This window comes from Zophobas morio, unplaced genomic scaffold (genome assembly GCF_036711695.1).
Source record: "Zophobas morio isolate AGI-343-1 ecotype UQ-CSIRO unplaced genomic scaffold, CSIRO_AGI_Zmor_V1 ptg000031l, whole genome shotgun sequence".
Classification (NCBI taxonomy): Eukaryota; Metazoa; Arthropoda; class Insecta; order Coleoptera; family Tenebrionidae; genus Zophobas; species Zophobas morio.
Window position 1 is genome coordinate 2,860,580 of NW_026972136.1, and position 14,132 is coordinate 2,874,711.

At 29.6% G+C, this 14,132-nt stretch overlaps 1 protein-coding gene across 1 annotated transcript in view; it reads left to right on the forward strand.

Moving 5' to 3' along the window:
- Positions 1-4,917: 4,917 nt before the first annotated feature.
- Positions 4,918-14,132, forward strand: part of LOC135139476 (LIM homeobox transcription factor 1-alpha) — a 45,037-nt gene continuing 35,822 nt past the window's right edge. The window contains exon 1 of the mRNA XM_064069716.1: positions 4,918-5,028. Within this exon, the coding sequence (XP_063925786.1) occupies positions 5,025-5,028 (4 nt within the window). The 5' untranslated portion in view covers positions 4,918-5,024. The remainder of the gene's footprint in view (positions 5,029-14,132) is intronic.

Sequence of the window (14,132 nt, forward strand, 5' to 3'; positions counted from 1 at the left end):
GATTTTTCAGTTTTTCAGTTTCTCAAATTTAATTTTCTGATTTCTCAATTTTTTGTTTCTTCAATTTTTCCATTTGGAATTTTTCGATCTTACAATTTTCCGATTATACAATTTTTCGATCTTTCACTTTTTCAGTTCTTTAGTTTTTCAATTTTTCAATTCTTCCATTTTTCGCTAGCACAATTTTTTATTTTGCCAATATTTGGATTTTTCAATTTTTCCATGTTTCGATTTACAGTTTTTCGTTTTTCGATTTTCCGATTTTTCAGTTTTTCGTTTCGTCAATTATTCGCGCTCTTATTGTTTTCCAATTTTTCATTTTTTCAATTTTTCAGCTTTTCCATTTTATGTAAATTTTCAATTTTTCGATTCTTCATTTCTTTAATTTTCCCATTTGCAATTTCTCGATCTTACAAATTTTCAATTTTTAGTTTTTCAAATTTTAATTTCCCGATTTTTTAGTTTTTTGTTTCCTCAATTTTTTGATTTGAAAATTTTCGGTCTTACAGTTTTCCGATTATACAATTTTTGGATTTTTCCATTTTACGATGTATTAATTTTAATTTTCCGGTTTTTCAGTTTTTCAATTCTTTAGTTTCTCAACTTTTAATTTTCCAATTTTTCATTACTTCAAATCTTCCATTTTTCGCTCGCACAATTATTCAATTTTTTGATCTTTCAATTTTTCTTTTCGTCAGTTTTTCGTTTTTTTTTGGTTTTTCGACTTAGTAGTTTTCCGTTTTTCAATTTTTCCTTTCTTCTGTTATTCGTTTTCGATTTTTAAATTAGTATTTTTTTGTATGTTCAAGTGTTCGATTTGCAATTTTTCAATCTTATAATTTTCCGTTTTTGCAGTTTTTCGATTTTTCAATTTTTCGTTTCTTCAGTTTTTGATTCACAGTTTTTCGCTGCTTCAATTTTTCGATTATATAATTTTTCAATTTTTCATTCACTCGATTTTCTGGACTTCTTGGATTTTTTGAATTTTTTGGATTTTTGGATTTTTGGATTTTTGGATTTCTAGATTTTCTGGATTTTCCGATTTTTTTTACTTTTTGGATTTTCTGGATTTTTTGAATTTTTTGGGTTTTTTTAGGACTTTCTCGATTTACTGGATTACTGGACTTTTCGGATTTTCTGGATTTTCTGAATTTTTGTTTTTTTTTGGACTTTCCCGACTTTCTGGATTTTCAGGATTTTCTGGATTTTCTGGACTTTCAAGACTTAGAGAATTTCTGGATATTCTGGATTGTTTTGGGTTTTTTGGATTTTTTGGACTTTCTCGACTTTCCGGATTTTCCGGATTTTCGGGACCTTCTGGACTTTCTGGACTTTTGAATTTTCTAGATTTTCTGAAATTTCTAGACTTTTTGATTTTTCTATATTTTCTGGATTTTTGGAATTTTCTGGATTTTCGTGATTTTTTGGACTTTCTAGATTTTCTGGATTTTCTGGATTTTCTTAATTTTCTGAACTTTTTGGATTTTCTAGAGTTCCTGGAATATCTGAGTTGCTGTGTTTTTTTGGAATTTTTGGACTTTCCCGATTTTCTGGATTTTCTCGACTTTTTGGATAATCTGGTTTTTCTGATTTTTTTTATTTTTTGAACTTTCTCAATTTCCTGGATTTTCCGTATTTTCAGGGTTTCTGGACTTCCTGGGCATCTAAATTTTCTAGACTTTCCAGACTTCTGGAATTTCTAAATATTTTGGATTTTCTGGTTTTTTTGGTATTTTTTGGACTTTGCCGATTTTCTGGATTTCCTAGACTTTCTGGATCTTCTGGATTTTCTGGATTTTCCTCATTTTCTGGAGTTTCTAGATTTTCTGGATTTTCCCGAATTTCTTAATTTCCTGGAATTTTTAAATTTTTTGCATTTTCAGGATTTTCTGGATTTTTCTGATATTCTAGACTTTCCGGATTTTTTGAGTTTTTTGGATTGTTTGGACTTTCTCGATTTTTTCGATTTCCTAGATTTTTTGGATATTCCGGATTTTCTGATTTTTTTTTATTTTTTGGACTTTCTCGATTTTTTGGATTTTCCAGATTGTCTGGACCTTCTGGACTTCTGGATTTTCTGGACTTGTGGACTTTCTGGATTTTCTATATTTTCTGAATTTTTGGAGTTTTCTGGATCTTCTGGATTTTCTGGATTTTCCTCATTTTCTGGAGTTTCTAGATTTTCTGGATTTTCCGGAATTTCTGAATTTTCTGGAATTTTTGAATTTTTTGTATTTTCAGGATTTTCTGGATTTTCTGGGCTTTCTGGATTTGCTGGAGTTTCTGGAATATCTGGATTTTCTGGATTTTCTGGACTTTTGTGTTTTGTGGATTTTCTGGTCTTTTTCGATTTTCTGGATTGTGTGGATTTTTTGGGTATTTTTGATTTTCTGAATTTTTTCCTTTTTTTTATTTTTTGGACTTCAAGACTTTTTGGATTTTCTGGACTTTCTGGATTTCTGGATTTTTCAAGCTTTACAGACTTCTGGATTTCTGAACTTTCTGAATTTTCTATATTTTCTGGATTTTCTGCATTTACTGGATTTACCGGATTCTCTTGATTTTTTGGATCATCTGAAATTTCTGGAATTTCTGGATTTTCAGACTTCTAGACTTTATGGACATTCTGGATTTTTTGGATTTTTTCGACTTTCTGGATTTTCCGGATTTTCTGAACTTTCTGGACTTTCTGGATTTCTGGAATTTATGGACTTCTCGACTTTCTGGAATTTATAGAGTTTCTGGACTTTCTGGAACTTCTGGATTTTCAGGATTTTCAGGATTTTTTGGAGTGTTTGGACTTTCTTGATTTTGTGGATTTTCTGTATTTTCTTTATTTTCTTGATTTTCTGAATTTTCTGAACTTTTTCGATTTTTCGATTTAATATTAATAATTTTTAGTTATTTTAATTCTTTGTGTTTTCAATATTTCGATTTGGAATTTCTCGTTCTTAACGATCTCTCATGTTTCAAATATTCGTTGCTCTAATTTTCGATTCACAGTTTTTCGCTGTTTCAATTTTCCGATTAAGTATATAATTTTTCAATTTTTCGTTCTGTCACTTTTCCATTTTTCAAATTTTCCTTTTTTCAATTTTTCAATATATCATTTTAATTTTTCCTGTTTTAAATATTTCAATTTAGAATGTCTCGTTCTTAGCGAACCCCCAATGTTTCATATTTTCATTTCATCCATTTTCAAGTTTTCACGTTTTCTATTACCTAATTTTAAAAATTGAGAAGACGAAAAATTAAAATAATTAAAATTGAAAAATCGAAAAATTAAATTTTACCAGTTTTCAGTTTTTCGGCAGCAAGCATTTTTCGATCGTACATTTTTCAATTTTTGTATCGGTTCGAGTCCCATTCTTAACGAATGTTTTTTTAAGTGTGACTGGTATTATCTATTTTTTACATATAGGGATTTTCATAAAATAAATAAAATTTTGCAAAATATTTAAATTTTTATAATTTTTTGAAAAACTGGATCTGTTCAGCTGTATTTAAGCGGCGAAGGAAGTTCCGTTCAAATAATCTGAGACCAATGATAAAAAATTTAGCAAATATTCAGATGGTAAAATGCCTACCAAAATTTGTCTATCACCTTCAAAAAATTGGTGACGTCGCCACAAAATAATACTGAATAAACCTCATTCAAAATATCTGATCACAAACTTTTGTGTTCACAACTCTGAATTATTGACAGCAATGCTAGTACGTCAGTTCACAACTGTCAATTTTGACAGGCGCGCGTTTAACAAACGTGTGAAGGAATGACAGCTACTGACTTGGTGTCACAAATGTCAATCCCATCACAAAATTTTAAAAATGTTGCCAACCTGACAAAAAATCACAAAACATTAATAGTCATCGGTATATTGTATGAATAAGAACAGTCAAAGTTATACTTCCAGTTTTGAATTAGTGAACACTACTTACATCACTTGCGATGGACGTTTCATTTTTGAGAGTCAAAAATTCAAAACTTTGGCTGGTTGATCACCGTTCATTATTTCATAACTAGAATTATATATTAAGTATATATTAAACAAAATATTATCAGTTTTTTTACAACAAATATTGTACCCTAAAAAATGCAATGAAGAAGAGTACAGTACATCACAAAAACACAGTTTTTTTTGAAAAGGAACGTTTCATTTTTCGATTTCTTTTTATGCTGCACATTTCATTAATAATAACTGGAATTTCGTTGAAAATACTAGTTGAATATTTTTTCGCAATGTTCATTGTATTGCTTATGGAATGTTCAATATATTTCTGAACAACACTGGCGAATTTCCACCTTGTGTGACATTTTATATTTAGTATATCAGCACCTGTACCGGCTAAACGAATGACCGCCGATCGTCTGAAACTATGTCCAGTGTAGTATTCGATCTATAACGTTTTATATCTTTCGCTAGAAGTTCAATTCATGTATAAGTCCTTTAAGTACATAAAAAAAAATAATCGTAGCCTTTGACCACATTTAGACCATTAGTTCTACATTTATTTAAACCTCCTTCCCGTCATCATTCAACTATGATTAATGAATACTACAACTTTCCCAGTTTAAAATTTCGCTACATAAACTCCAACCCTCCCCCGCCCCCCTCACAACAACCCGTCTCCAATAACCGGCAAACATCACTATGCATATCAATTCCTACCCTGACTAAAAAGGGTAAAAACTTGATGCCGGCATATGGGAAAAAACGCTATCTCAGCAGTCCGCGCGCTGATGGCCCCATTTGAGTCGCGGTGTCGTACTGATCGAGCGGCGGCGGCGGCCCGGGGGCGTGGCGTCGCGACGCCCGCCGCGGCTCCGCCCCCGCGTAGGGATGGCGGGAGTGCCGGAAAGCGTCGCTAGAGGGCCAGGCAATGCATGTGTAAGCTCGTGCCAAAGTACATGGCGGACCACTCATTCGATTGTTAAATACTTGATTAGCTCTAAATAAACATTTAGTTTGTGTTCACTTCTGATCGATTGTTTGGAACTTCCGGGTGACGGTTTTGACTGAATAATGGGTAAAGTTGTATGTGATGTTGGCTTTTTTCGTTGTGGTAGACGCTTTCAGGACTGTGCTTTGGCAGTTTTTGGGAATGTGCTGATGCGCTTTTTCAGATTTGGGGTCGCAGGTGAATCGGGGTGTGGTTAATTTTTGGAAAGTGGTGATTGGAATTTTGAAGATTAGAAAATTTCTCAGGTGATGATAAAACAACGGTCACTCGGTGGGCGAAAGCTGGTTTATGTTTTGAATTTTGGTCTTGATGTACGTAAGCTTGAAGGGGTTATCCTAAAAAGGTGATTTTTTTTCAGGTTTTGTGTTTTTTAAATATATTTAATGCTTTTTGAATAATTTTATTTTCATCTAAAGTTTTACTTAAACTATGCAGAAAGTACAAACAATAATTAAAAAAATTACTAGGTTCCTGTGCTCATAAATTTTTAAAAATAAAAAATTTAATAGTTTTCAAAAAACGTTAAAATTTCCGGATTTTTTGCTTCGTGAATTTTCCGTCGTATGAAGTTAATTATAATTATATCGTCTTTGTGTTGTTTTTTTTTTGTATTTGATTTTTAAAATTCTGCATTGTTGTGAAATGTATGCAATGATTATTTTTATAGTTCATATATAGTTTTCTTATAAATCTTTAATTTCGTATCTTTAATAAATCTTAACGTTTGAAAGCTCTTTGTTGTTATCAATATCGAAAAATTGAGCAATCAAACAATTTCATTCGTTTCTTAGACAAATTACAAAATATTCTTTTTCAAATTTTATTTTTCTTATGATAATAAGCTAAAAGTAAAATAGATGTGCATTATTAATTTTGTGTTGACGTCTTCATCAGCCTTCTATTAATTATTCTGTTCTATACCAAGTCCTGTTTTCTCAACATTTCGGAAAATTAGATAAACCGTTTTTGGTTTTAAATACTTAGTAAAATTTTAATTAGCAATTTTTTCCGATATTTCGTATAACCTTAGAAAGTTTGCAAGATTTCGGAGCAGTGTTCTGTAATTTCAAAGTTAAATTGTAAATGTTGTTTTATAATTTTGATTTTTTCTCAAATAGGATTAACTCAGCAAAATTTTTAATTGACGTCATGAAATTGTTGGTGGAAACGATCAGAAATACACTTCAGATTAGAAAAACAAACGGAAATATTCGGTAGTTTCGGAGATTATTAATCTATAATAACATCGCAAAAAGACAATAAAAGGCACAGACGGAAATGGTGAACCTACTTTTTCATACTTTAGAACTATTTACAAATGTACTCGAACTTATGCTCGGCAAGTAAAATTTTATAATAAATAAATAATTAATATTAGTTACAATAAATTCGATATGCAAAAATAATAATAAGTTGTTAGTATGTAGAAAATGGAAGCAACGTTGAAATTTCTCGTTCAGAAGTCAGATCTGAAAATTTTTAAATTTCGGGTTTAAATTTAAAAACTCGAATTTTAAAGGAGTTGCAAAAATATTCCAAGTTTCTTTTAAAATTTGAAATTGATGAGACAATAAAAACACAATTTTTTAAAAACCTGGAATGCGCTCCACAAAAACAGACTAATAATTCTGAATTATTCGTTCGATAGTGTCTAGGGTAAAAAGTAAAGTCAGATTAATAAACCACAAGTATCGGAACTTGTTATTTTATAACATTTGAGAATTACTTGGTAATACTTTGAGTTGACGTCATCAGATTGTCGGTAGGGGGGATCAGCTACATTTCTATTAGCGCTTTATTAACTCCAGGACATTCCTAAAACATCCTTTAAATAAAAAAAATCTGTCCAGTAGTTTCGGAGATTATTACCAGTAATAAAATCACAAAAGTATAACAAACGACGCAGACGGAAATGGTGGACCTACTTTTTCATACTTTAGGAGTTATGAACCGTTTTCAAATGCACCCAAACTTTATCTCTGGAAGTAAAATATAATAATAAAAAACAAATACTTATATAATATTATTTATGATAATTTCGATATATAAAAATAATGTATATAACGTGTTAAAGCCTTAAAAAGGAATAAAAGAAATTTTCATTATGTGGAAAATAAAAACAACGTTGAAATTTCGAGCTGAAAAGTAATAAACCTATAGAATTTTAAGATGTCATGTTTAAAAATTTTTAAATTTCGAGTTTAAATTTAAAAACTCAAAGTTTAATAGAGTTGCAAAAATATTCAAAGTTTCTTTTTAAATTCGAAATTGATTAAAAAATAAAAACACAATTTTTTAAAAACCTGGAATGTGTTCCACAGAAACAAACTAATAATTCTGAATTATTCGTTCAATAGTATCTAGGGTAAAAAGTAAAGTCAGATCAATAAACCACAAGTACCGGAACTCGTTATTTTATAACATTTGAGAATTACTTGGCAATATTTTGAGTTGACGTCATCAGATTGTCGGTAGGGGGGATCAGCTACATTTCAATTAGCGTTTTATTAACTACAGGACATTCCTAAAATATCCTTTAAATAAAAAAAAATCTGTCCAGTAATTTCGGAGATTATTACCAGTAATAAAATCACAAAAGGATAACAAACGACGCAGACGGAAATTGTGGACCTACTTTTTCATACTTTAGGAGTTATGAACCATTTTCAAATGCACCCAAACTTTATCTCTGGAAGTAAAATATAATAATAAAAAACAAATACTTATATAATATTATTTATGATAATTTCGATATATAAAAAGAATGTATATAACGTGTTAAAGCCTTAAAAAGGAATAAAAGAAATTTTCATTATGTGGAAAATAAAAACAACGTTGAAATTTCTAGCTGAAAAGTAATAAACCTAGAGAATTTTAAGATGTCATGTTTGAAAATTTTTAAATTTCGGGTTTAAATTTAAAAACTCAAATTTTAATAGAGTTGCAAAAATATTCCAAGTTTCTTTTTAAATTCGAAGTTGATTAAAAAATAAAAACACAATTTTTTAAAAACCTGGAATGTATTCCACAGAAACAAACTAATAATTCTGAAGTATTCGTTCAATAGTGTCTAGGGTAAAAAGTAAAGTCAGATTAATAAACCACAAGTATCGGAACTTGTTATTTAATAACATTTGAGAATTACTTGGCAATATTTTGAGTTGACGTCATCAGATTGTCGGTAGGGGGGATCAGCTACATTTCAATTAGCGCTTTATTAACTCCAGGACATTCCTAAAATATCCTTCAAATAAAAAAAAATCTGTCTAGTAGTTTCGGAGATTATTACCAGTAATAAAATCACAAAAGGATAACAAACGACGCAGACGGAAATGGTGGACCTACTTTTTCATACATTAGGAGTTATGAACCGTTTTCAAATGCACCCAAACTTTATCTCCGGAAGTAAAAAATAATAATAAAAAACAAATACTTATATAATATTATTTATGATAATTTCGATATATAAAAATAATGTATATAACGTGTTAAAGCCTTAAAAAGGAATAAAAGAAATTTTCATTATGTGGAAAATAAAAACAACGTTGAAATTTCGAGCTGAAAAGTAATAAACCTAGAGAATTTTAAGATGTCATGTTTGAAAATTTTTAAATTTCGAGTTTAAATTTAAAAACTCGAAGTTTAATAGAGTTGCAAAAATATTCCAAGTTTCTTTTTAAATTCGAAATTGATTAAAAAATAAAAACACAATTTTTTAAAAACCTGAATGTGTTCCACAGAAACAAACTAATAATTCTGAATTATTCGTTCAATAGTGTCCAGGGTAAAAAGTAAAGTCAGATTAATAAACCACAAGTACCAAAACTTGTTATTTTATAACATTTGAGAATTACTTGGTAATATTTTGAGTTGACGTCATCAGATTGTCGGTAAGGGGGATGAGCTACATTTCAATTAGCGCTTTATTAACTACAGGACATTCCTAAAATATCCTTTAAATAAAAAAAAATCTGTCCAGTAGTTTCGGAGATTATTACCAGTAATAAAATCACAAAAGGATAACAAACGACGCAGACGGAAATGGTGGACCTACTTTTTCATACTTTAGGAGTTATGAACCGTTTTCAAATGCACCCAAACTTTAATTCTGGAAGTAAAATATAATAATAAAAAACAAACACTTATATAATATTATTTATGATAATTTCGATATATAAAAATAATGTATATAACGTGTTAAAGCCTTAAAAAGGAATAAAAGAAATTTTCATTATGTGGAAAATAAAAACAACGTTGAAATTTCGAGCTGAAAAGTAATAAACCTATAGAATTTTAAGATGTCATGTTTAAAAATTTTTAAATTTCGAGTTTAAATTTAAAAACTCAAAGTTTAATAGAGTTGCAAAAATATTCAAAGTTTCTTTTTAAATTCGAAATTGATTAAAAAATAAAAACACAATTTTTTAAAAACCTGGAATGTGTTCCACAGAAACAAACTAATAATTCTGAATTATTCGTTCAATAGTATCTAGGGTAAAAAGTAAAGTCAGATCAATAAACCACAAGTACCGGAACTCGTTATTTTATAACATTTGAGAATTACTTGGCAATATTTTGAGTTGACGTCATCAGATTGTCGGTAGGGAGGATGAGCTACATTTCAATTAGCGCTTTATTAACTACAGGACATTCCTAAAATATCCTTTAAATAACAAAAAATCTGTCGAGTAGTTTCGGAAATTACCTTGTAATAAAATCACAAAAGTATAACAAACGACGCAGACGGAAATGGTGGACCTACTTTTGCATACTTTAGGAGTTATGAACCGTTTTCAAATGCACCCAAACTTTAATTCTGGAAGTAAAATATAATAATAAAAAACAAATATATAATATTATTTATGATAATTTCGATATATAAAAATAATGTATATAACGTCTTAGTCTTAAAAAGGAATAAAAGAAATTTTCATTATGTGGAAAATAAAAACAACGTTGAAATTTCGAGCTGAAAAGTAATAAACCTAGAGAATTTTAAGATGTCATGTTTGAAAATTTTTAAATTTCGAGTTTAAATTAAAAAACTCGAAGTTTAATAGAGTTGCAAAAATAGTCCAAGTTTCTTTTTAAATTCGAAATTGATTTAAAAATTAAAACACAATTTTTTAAAAACCTGGAATGTATTCCATAGAAACAAACTAATAATTCTGAATTATTCGTTCAATAGTGTCTAGGGTAAAAAGTAAAGTCAGATTAATAAACCACAAGTATCGGAACTTGTTATTTTATAACATTTGAGAATTACTTGGCAATATTTTCAGTTGACGTCATCAGATTGTCGGTAGGGGGGATCAGCTACATTTCAATTAGCGCTTTATTAACTCCAGGACATTCCTAAAATATCCTTTAAAGTACAGAAAATCTGTCCAGAAGTTTCGGAGATTATTACCAGTAATAAAATCACAAAAGGATAACAAACGACGCAGACGGAAATGGTGGCCCTACTTTTTCATCCTTTATCTTTGGAAGTAAAATATAATAATAAAAAACAAATACTTATGTAATATTATTTATGATAATTTCGATATATAAAAATAATGTATTTAACGTGTTAAAGCCTTAAAAAGGAATAAAAGAAATTTTTATTATGTGGAAAATAAAAACAACGCTGAAATTTCGAGCTGAAAAGTTATAAACCTAGAGAATTTTAAGATATCACATCTGAAAATTTTTAAATTTCGTATTTAAATTTAAAAGCTCAAATTTTAATAGAGTTGCAAAAATATTCCAAGTTTCTTTTTAAATTCGAAATTGATTAGAAAATAAAAACACAATTTTTGAAAAACCTGGAATGTGTTCCACAGAAACAAGCTAATAATTCTGAATTATTCGTTAAATAGTGTCTAGGGTAAAAACTAGTCAGATTAATAAATCACATTGTTAGTTTTTCCTAGAATCCAATTTAAACTAAAAAAATTCGGAGATTATTAGCTAAACCGATCTAACGCTAAACATGGAAGAAACAGTTTCCAGGTGCTCTTAGCTTTATTTCGGGTGTCATAAGGTCACACATCCACCGGTGTTGACATGTCTATTAAGGTTTTTCTGTTTGTAAGGCAATTAACGAATCAACACAGTGTCAAATATTTGACTTCTGTGTATTCAGACACGCGCCAGGTGACGATACATCAGACCCATTATTATATTTTTGGACGGAAGTGTGAAAATTCCACATTTCCAGCGACGTTTATCACATTCTTGCTTGTTCGCACCTTAGCTTAATTAGTTCTCGGTGATAACTGATAATTCAACATGATTTGGTTTCTTCATAGTTTTAAAAATGGTACGTATAGAAATATCCACTTTACCCCCAAAAGCTCTCTCCACCTGACTGTAATAAATTTTGTCACGCAAACTTTACGGAAATCTAGTGAAAGTTGACTGGATCACCTGTAAGCCATCCGAATTATTTACGCCCCGCAATAATAACAGTCCTGTCTGCTATATGAATCAATTAATCACGCTTCAGTTAAGCTCAATAATCCCCCTACGATCCGATTATTCGGCTCTTTGCCTATTAGCTCCCTCGCCCTTCCAGGTCCAGCATACTGCACTGTCTAATTGATAAAATATTCTGGGTATGCTTACACGCACACGCACAATTTTGCAATGAGGGGAAATTTTTTCTAAGTAGGTTCTCAAAACCCAACGCAATATTTCAACTTTTAAAGATTCAAAAGTCGCGAATTTTCGTGTTAGCTTAATAAATTTTATTTTTTATTTTATTTTAATTAATATGACAATGTCTGAATATTAACATTACATAGTATTGTCTTGTTAGATGTAGAGATGGACAACAACATTCGAAGAGGTGTTAAATATACAAAAAAAATCTCTAATTGATTATGTTATAATAAATACCGAAAGTTAAAATGAAAATAGAAGATAAGCAAACCCGAAATCAACAAGGAGATAGAAAGAGCATAAAGAAACTAGTTACAAAAATGTATAAGCTCAGATAAAAAAAAACTGCAGGAGAATGTACAGAAGAAACAGAAAAAGACAATAAAACCACGGTGGAATGAGGAAACAAAGGAAGAAATTAAATTATCGAAAGATAAGCGGAAAAATATTTACATAAATAATAAACACCTTACATATAATAAACAGAGGAAAAAAGTTAAGAAAATTGTGGAAAAAACAATAAAAAGCTTGTGAAATACTGAATATGACTGACATGAAAAGCAATTTTTATTGAAAAACATGTCATCTGCACAACTTATGTAATTTCTGAAACAAAAGTGAATACTTTGAAAATGCGTAAAATGAAAACAATTGTTAGTTAATCGTTGAAAATTGACCCAACTTCTATGCATGATCTCAACTAAACAAATTTTGAACATTTTTGAGTATATATAAAAGTCAAATTGTACATTCTTAATTAATTCTTGTATTTTATGAAACACAAATTAATAATAATTTCTCTTTTTATATACAAAAATTTAATGATCTGGACCCATCAACAGCCTAAATTTTTCGATTCAGCTTATCGAGATATACCTATATCCGAGAATTTTTTGTGTATTTTTAATTAACTTCGCAGAAAGCTCAATTTTTCAAAAACTTGAAATTTTTGACAATTTCTAAAATTATTGGAAATGATTCCTTGGTTAATACGGCCCCCAGGAGCGTTTTCGGCTGCATTTCTTCGAAAATTTCTACCATTTTCCCAGAATCGCCAAAATGAAATGTAGTAATAATAATTGAGATATTTTCAAAAACTGATTGAATGTGAATCTTTCGAAAATTTTTTATGAATTTTTAAGAAACTTGGCCAAAAGTTCAGTTTTTCAATATATGAAGACCATGACAGTTTTTACATTTTCCTGAGCAACTTTGAAAATTATTTAAAGAGTTTATTTTGTTGATTTCGATATTCTAAAGAGCTTTTCGACTTTAGATATTTCTTTGAAAATTCCTGCCAGTTTTCTAGAATCGCCAAAATGAAAAACGGCAATTTTTGAAATATTTAAAAAATTTTAAACTGAGACACACTTTTTCGAAAATCTTGGTCTGGAGCCACCTGTTTTCGCAAATTTTTCGATTGAGCTCGTCGAGATATAAATCTCAGACTTTTCATTGATTTTTATTTAACTTCGCTGAAAGCTCAATTCTGGAAAAGCTTGGACGTTTCAACAATTTCGTGAGCACTTGCGAAAATAATTAAAAAAATTTCTTTGCTTCATATCGACCTCCGGGAGTGTTTTTTTGGGTTAATTTCTTCGAAAATTTCTACCATTTTCCTGGAATCGCCAAAAGACATATTGTAATACATAACTGAGATATTTTCAAAAATTGACTGAATTTGAAAAATTTAATATTTCGAAAATTTTAGTCAGCGGTCATCAACAGGCTATATTTTTCGATTCAGAGTGTTTACATCTCAGAATTTTTTATAAATTCTTAACCAATTTCACCAAAAGCTCACTTTTCTAATAAATGAAAAATGATGAAAATTATTAAAGAATTTATTTTGTTGATTTCGATATTCTGGGGTGCTTTGCGGCTTTATTTCTTTGAAAATTTCTACCAATTTTCTAGAATCACCAAAATGAAAAACTGCAAATTTTGGGATGTTTTCAAAATTCGAATTTGAAACTTAATTTTTAAAAATCTTGGTGTGGAACCATCAACAGGCTAAATTGTGGATTCATTTTGTCGCGATGAGTATCCCAGGATTTTTTTATAGATTTTTAGGTAACTTCGCCGAAAGCTCAATTTTTCAAAAACTTGAAATTTTCAACAATTTCCTGAACACTTTCAAAAAATTATCTAAAGAGTTTCTTAACTTGGTATCGAACCCCGGGAATGTTTTTCGGGTTAATTTTTTCGGAAATTTCTACCATTTTCCAAAAATCGCCCAAAGACATCGTAATACATAATTGAGTTAGTTTCAAAAATTGACTGAATTTGAAAAATTTAATATTTCGACAATTTTGCTCAGCGATCATCAACAAGCTATCATTTTAGATTCATACTGTCGATACCCCAGAATTTTTAATGAATTTTTAACCAATTTCGCCAAAAGCTCAGTTTTTCTATACATGAAATCCATGAAATTTTTGACATTTTCCTGAGCACCATTCAAAATTATTTATTTAAAGAGTTTAGTTTGTTGATTTCGATACTCTGAGGTGCTTTTGGGCTTT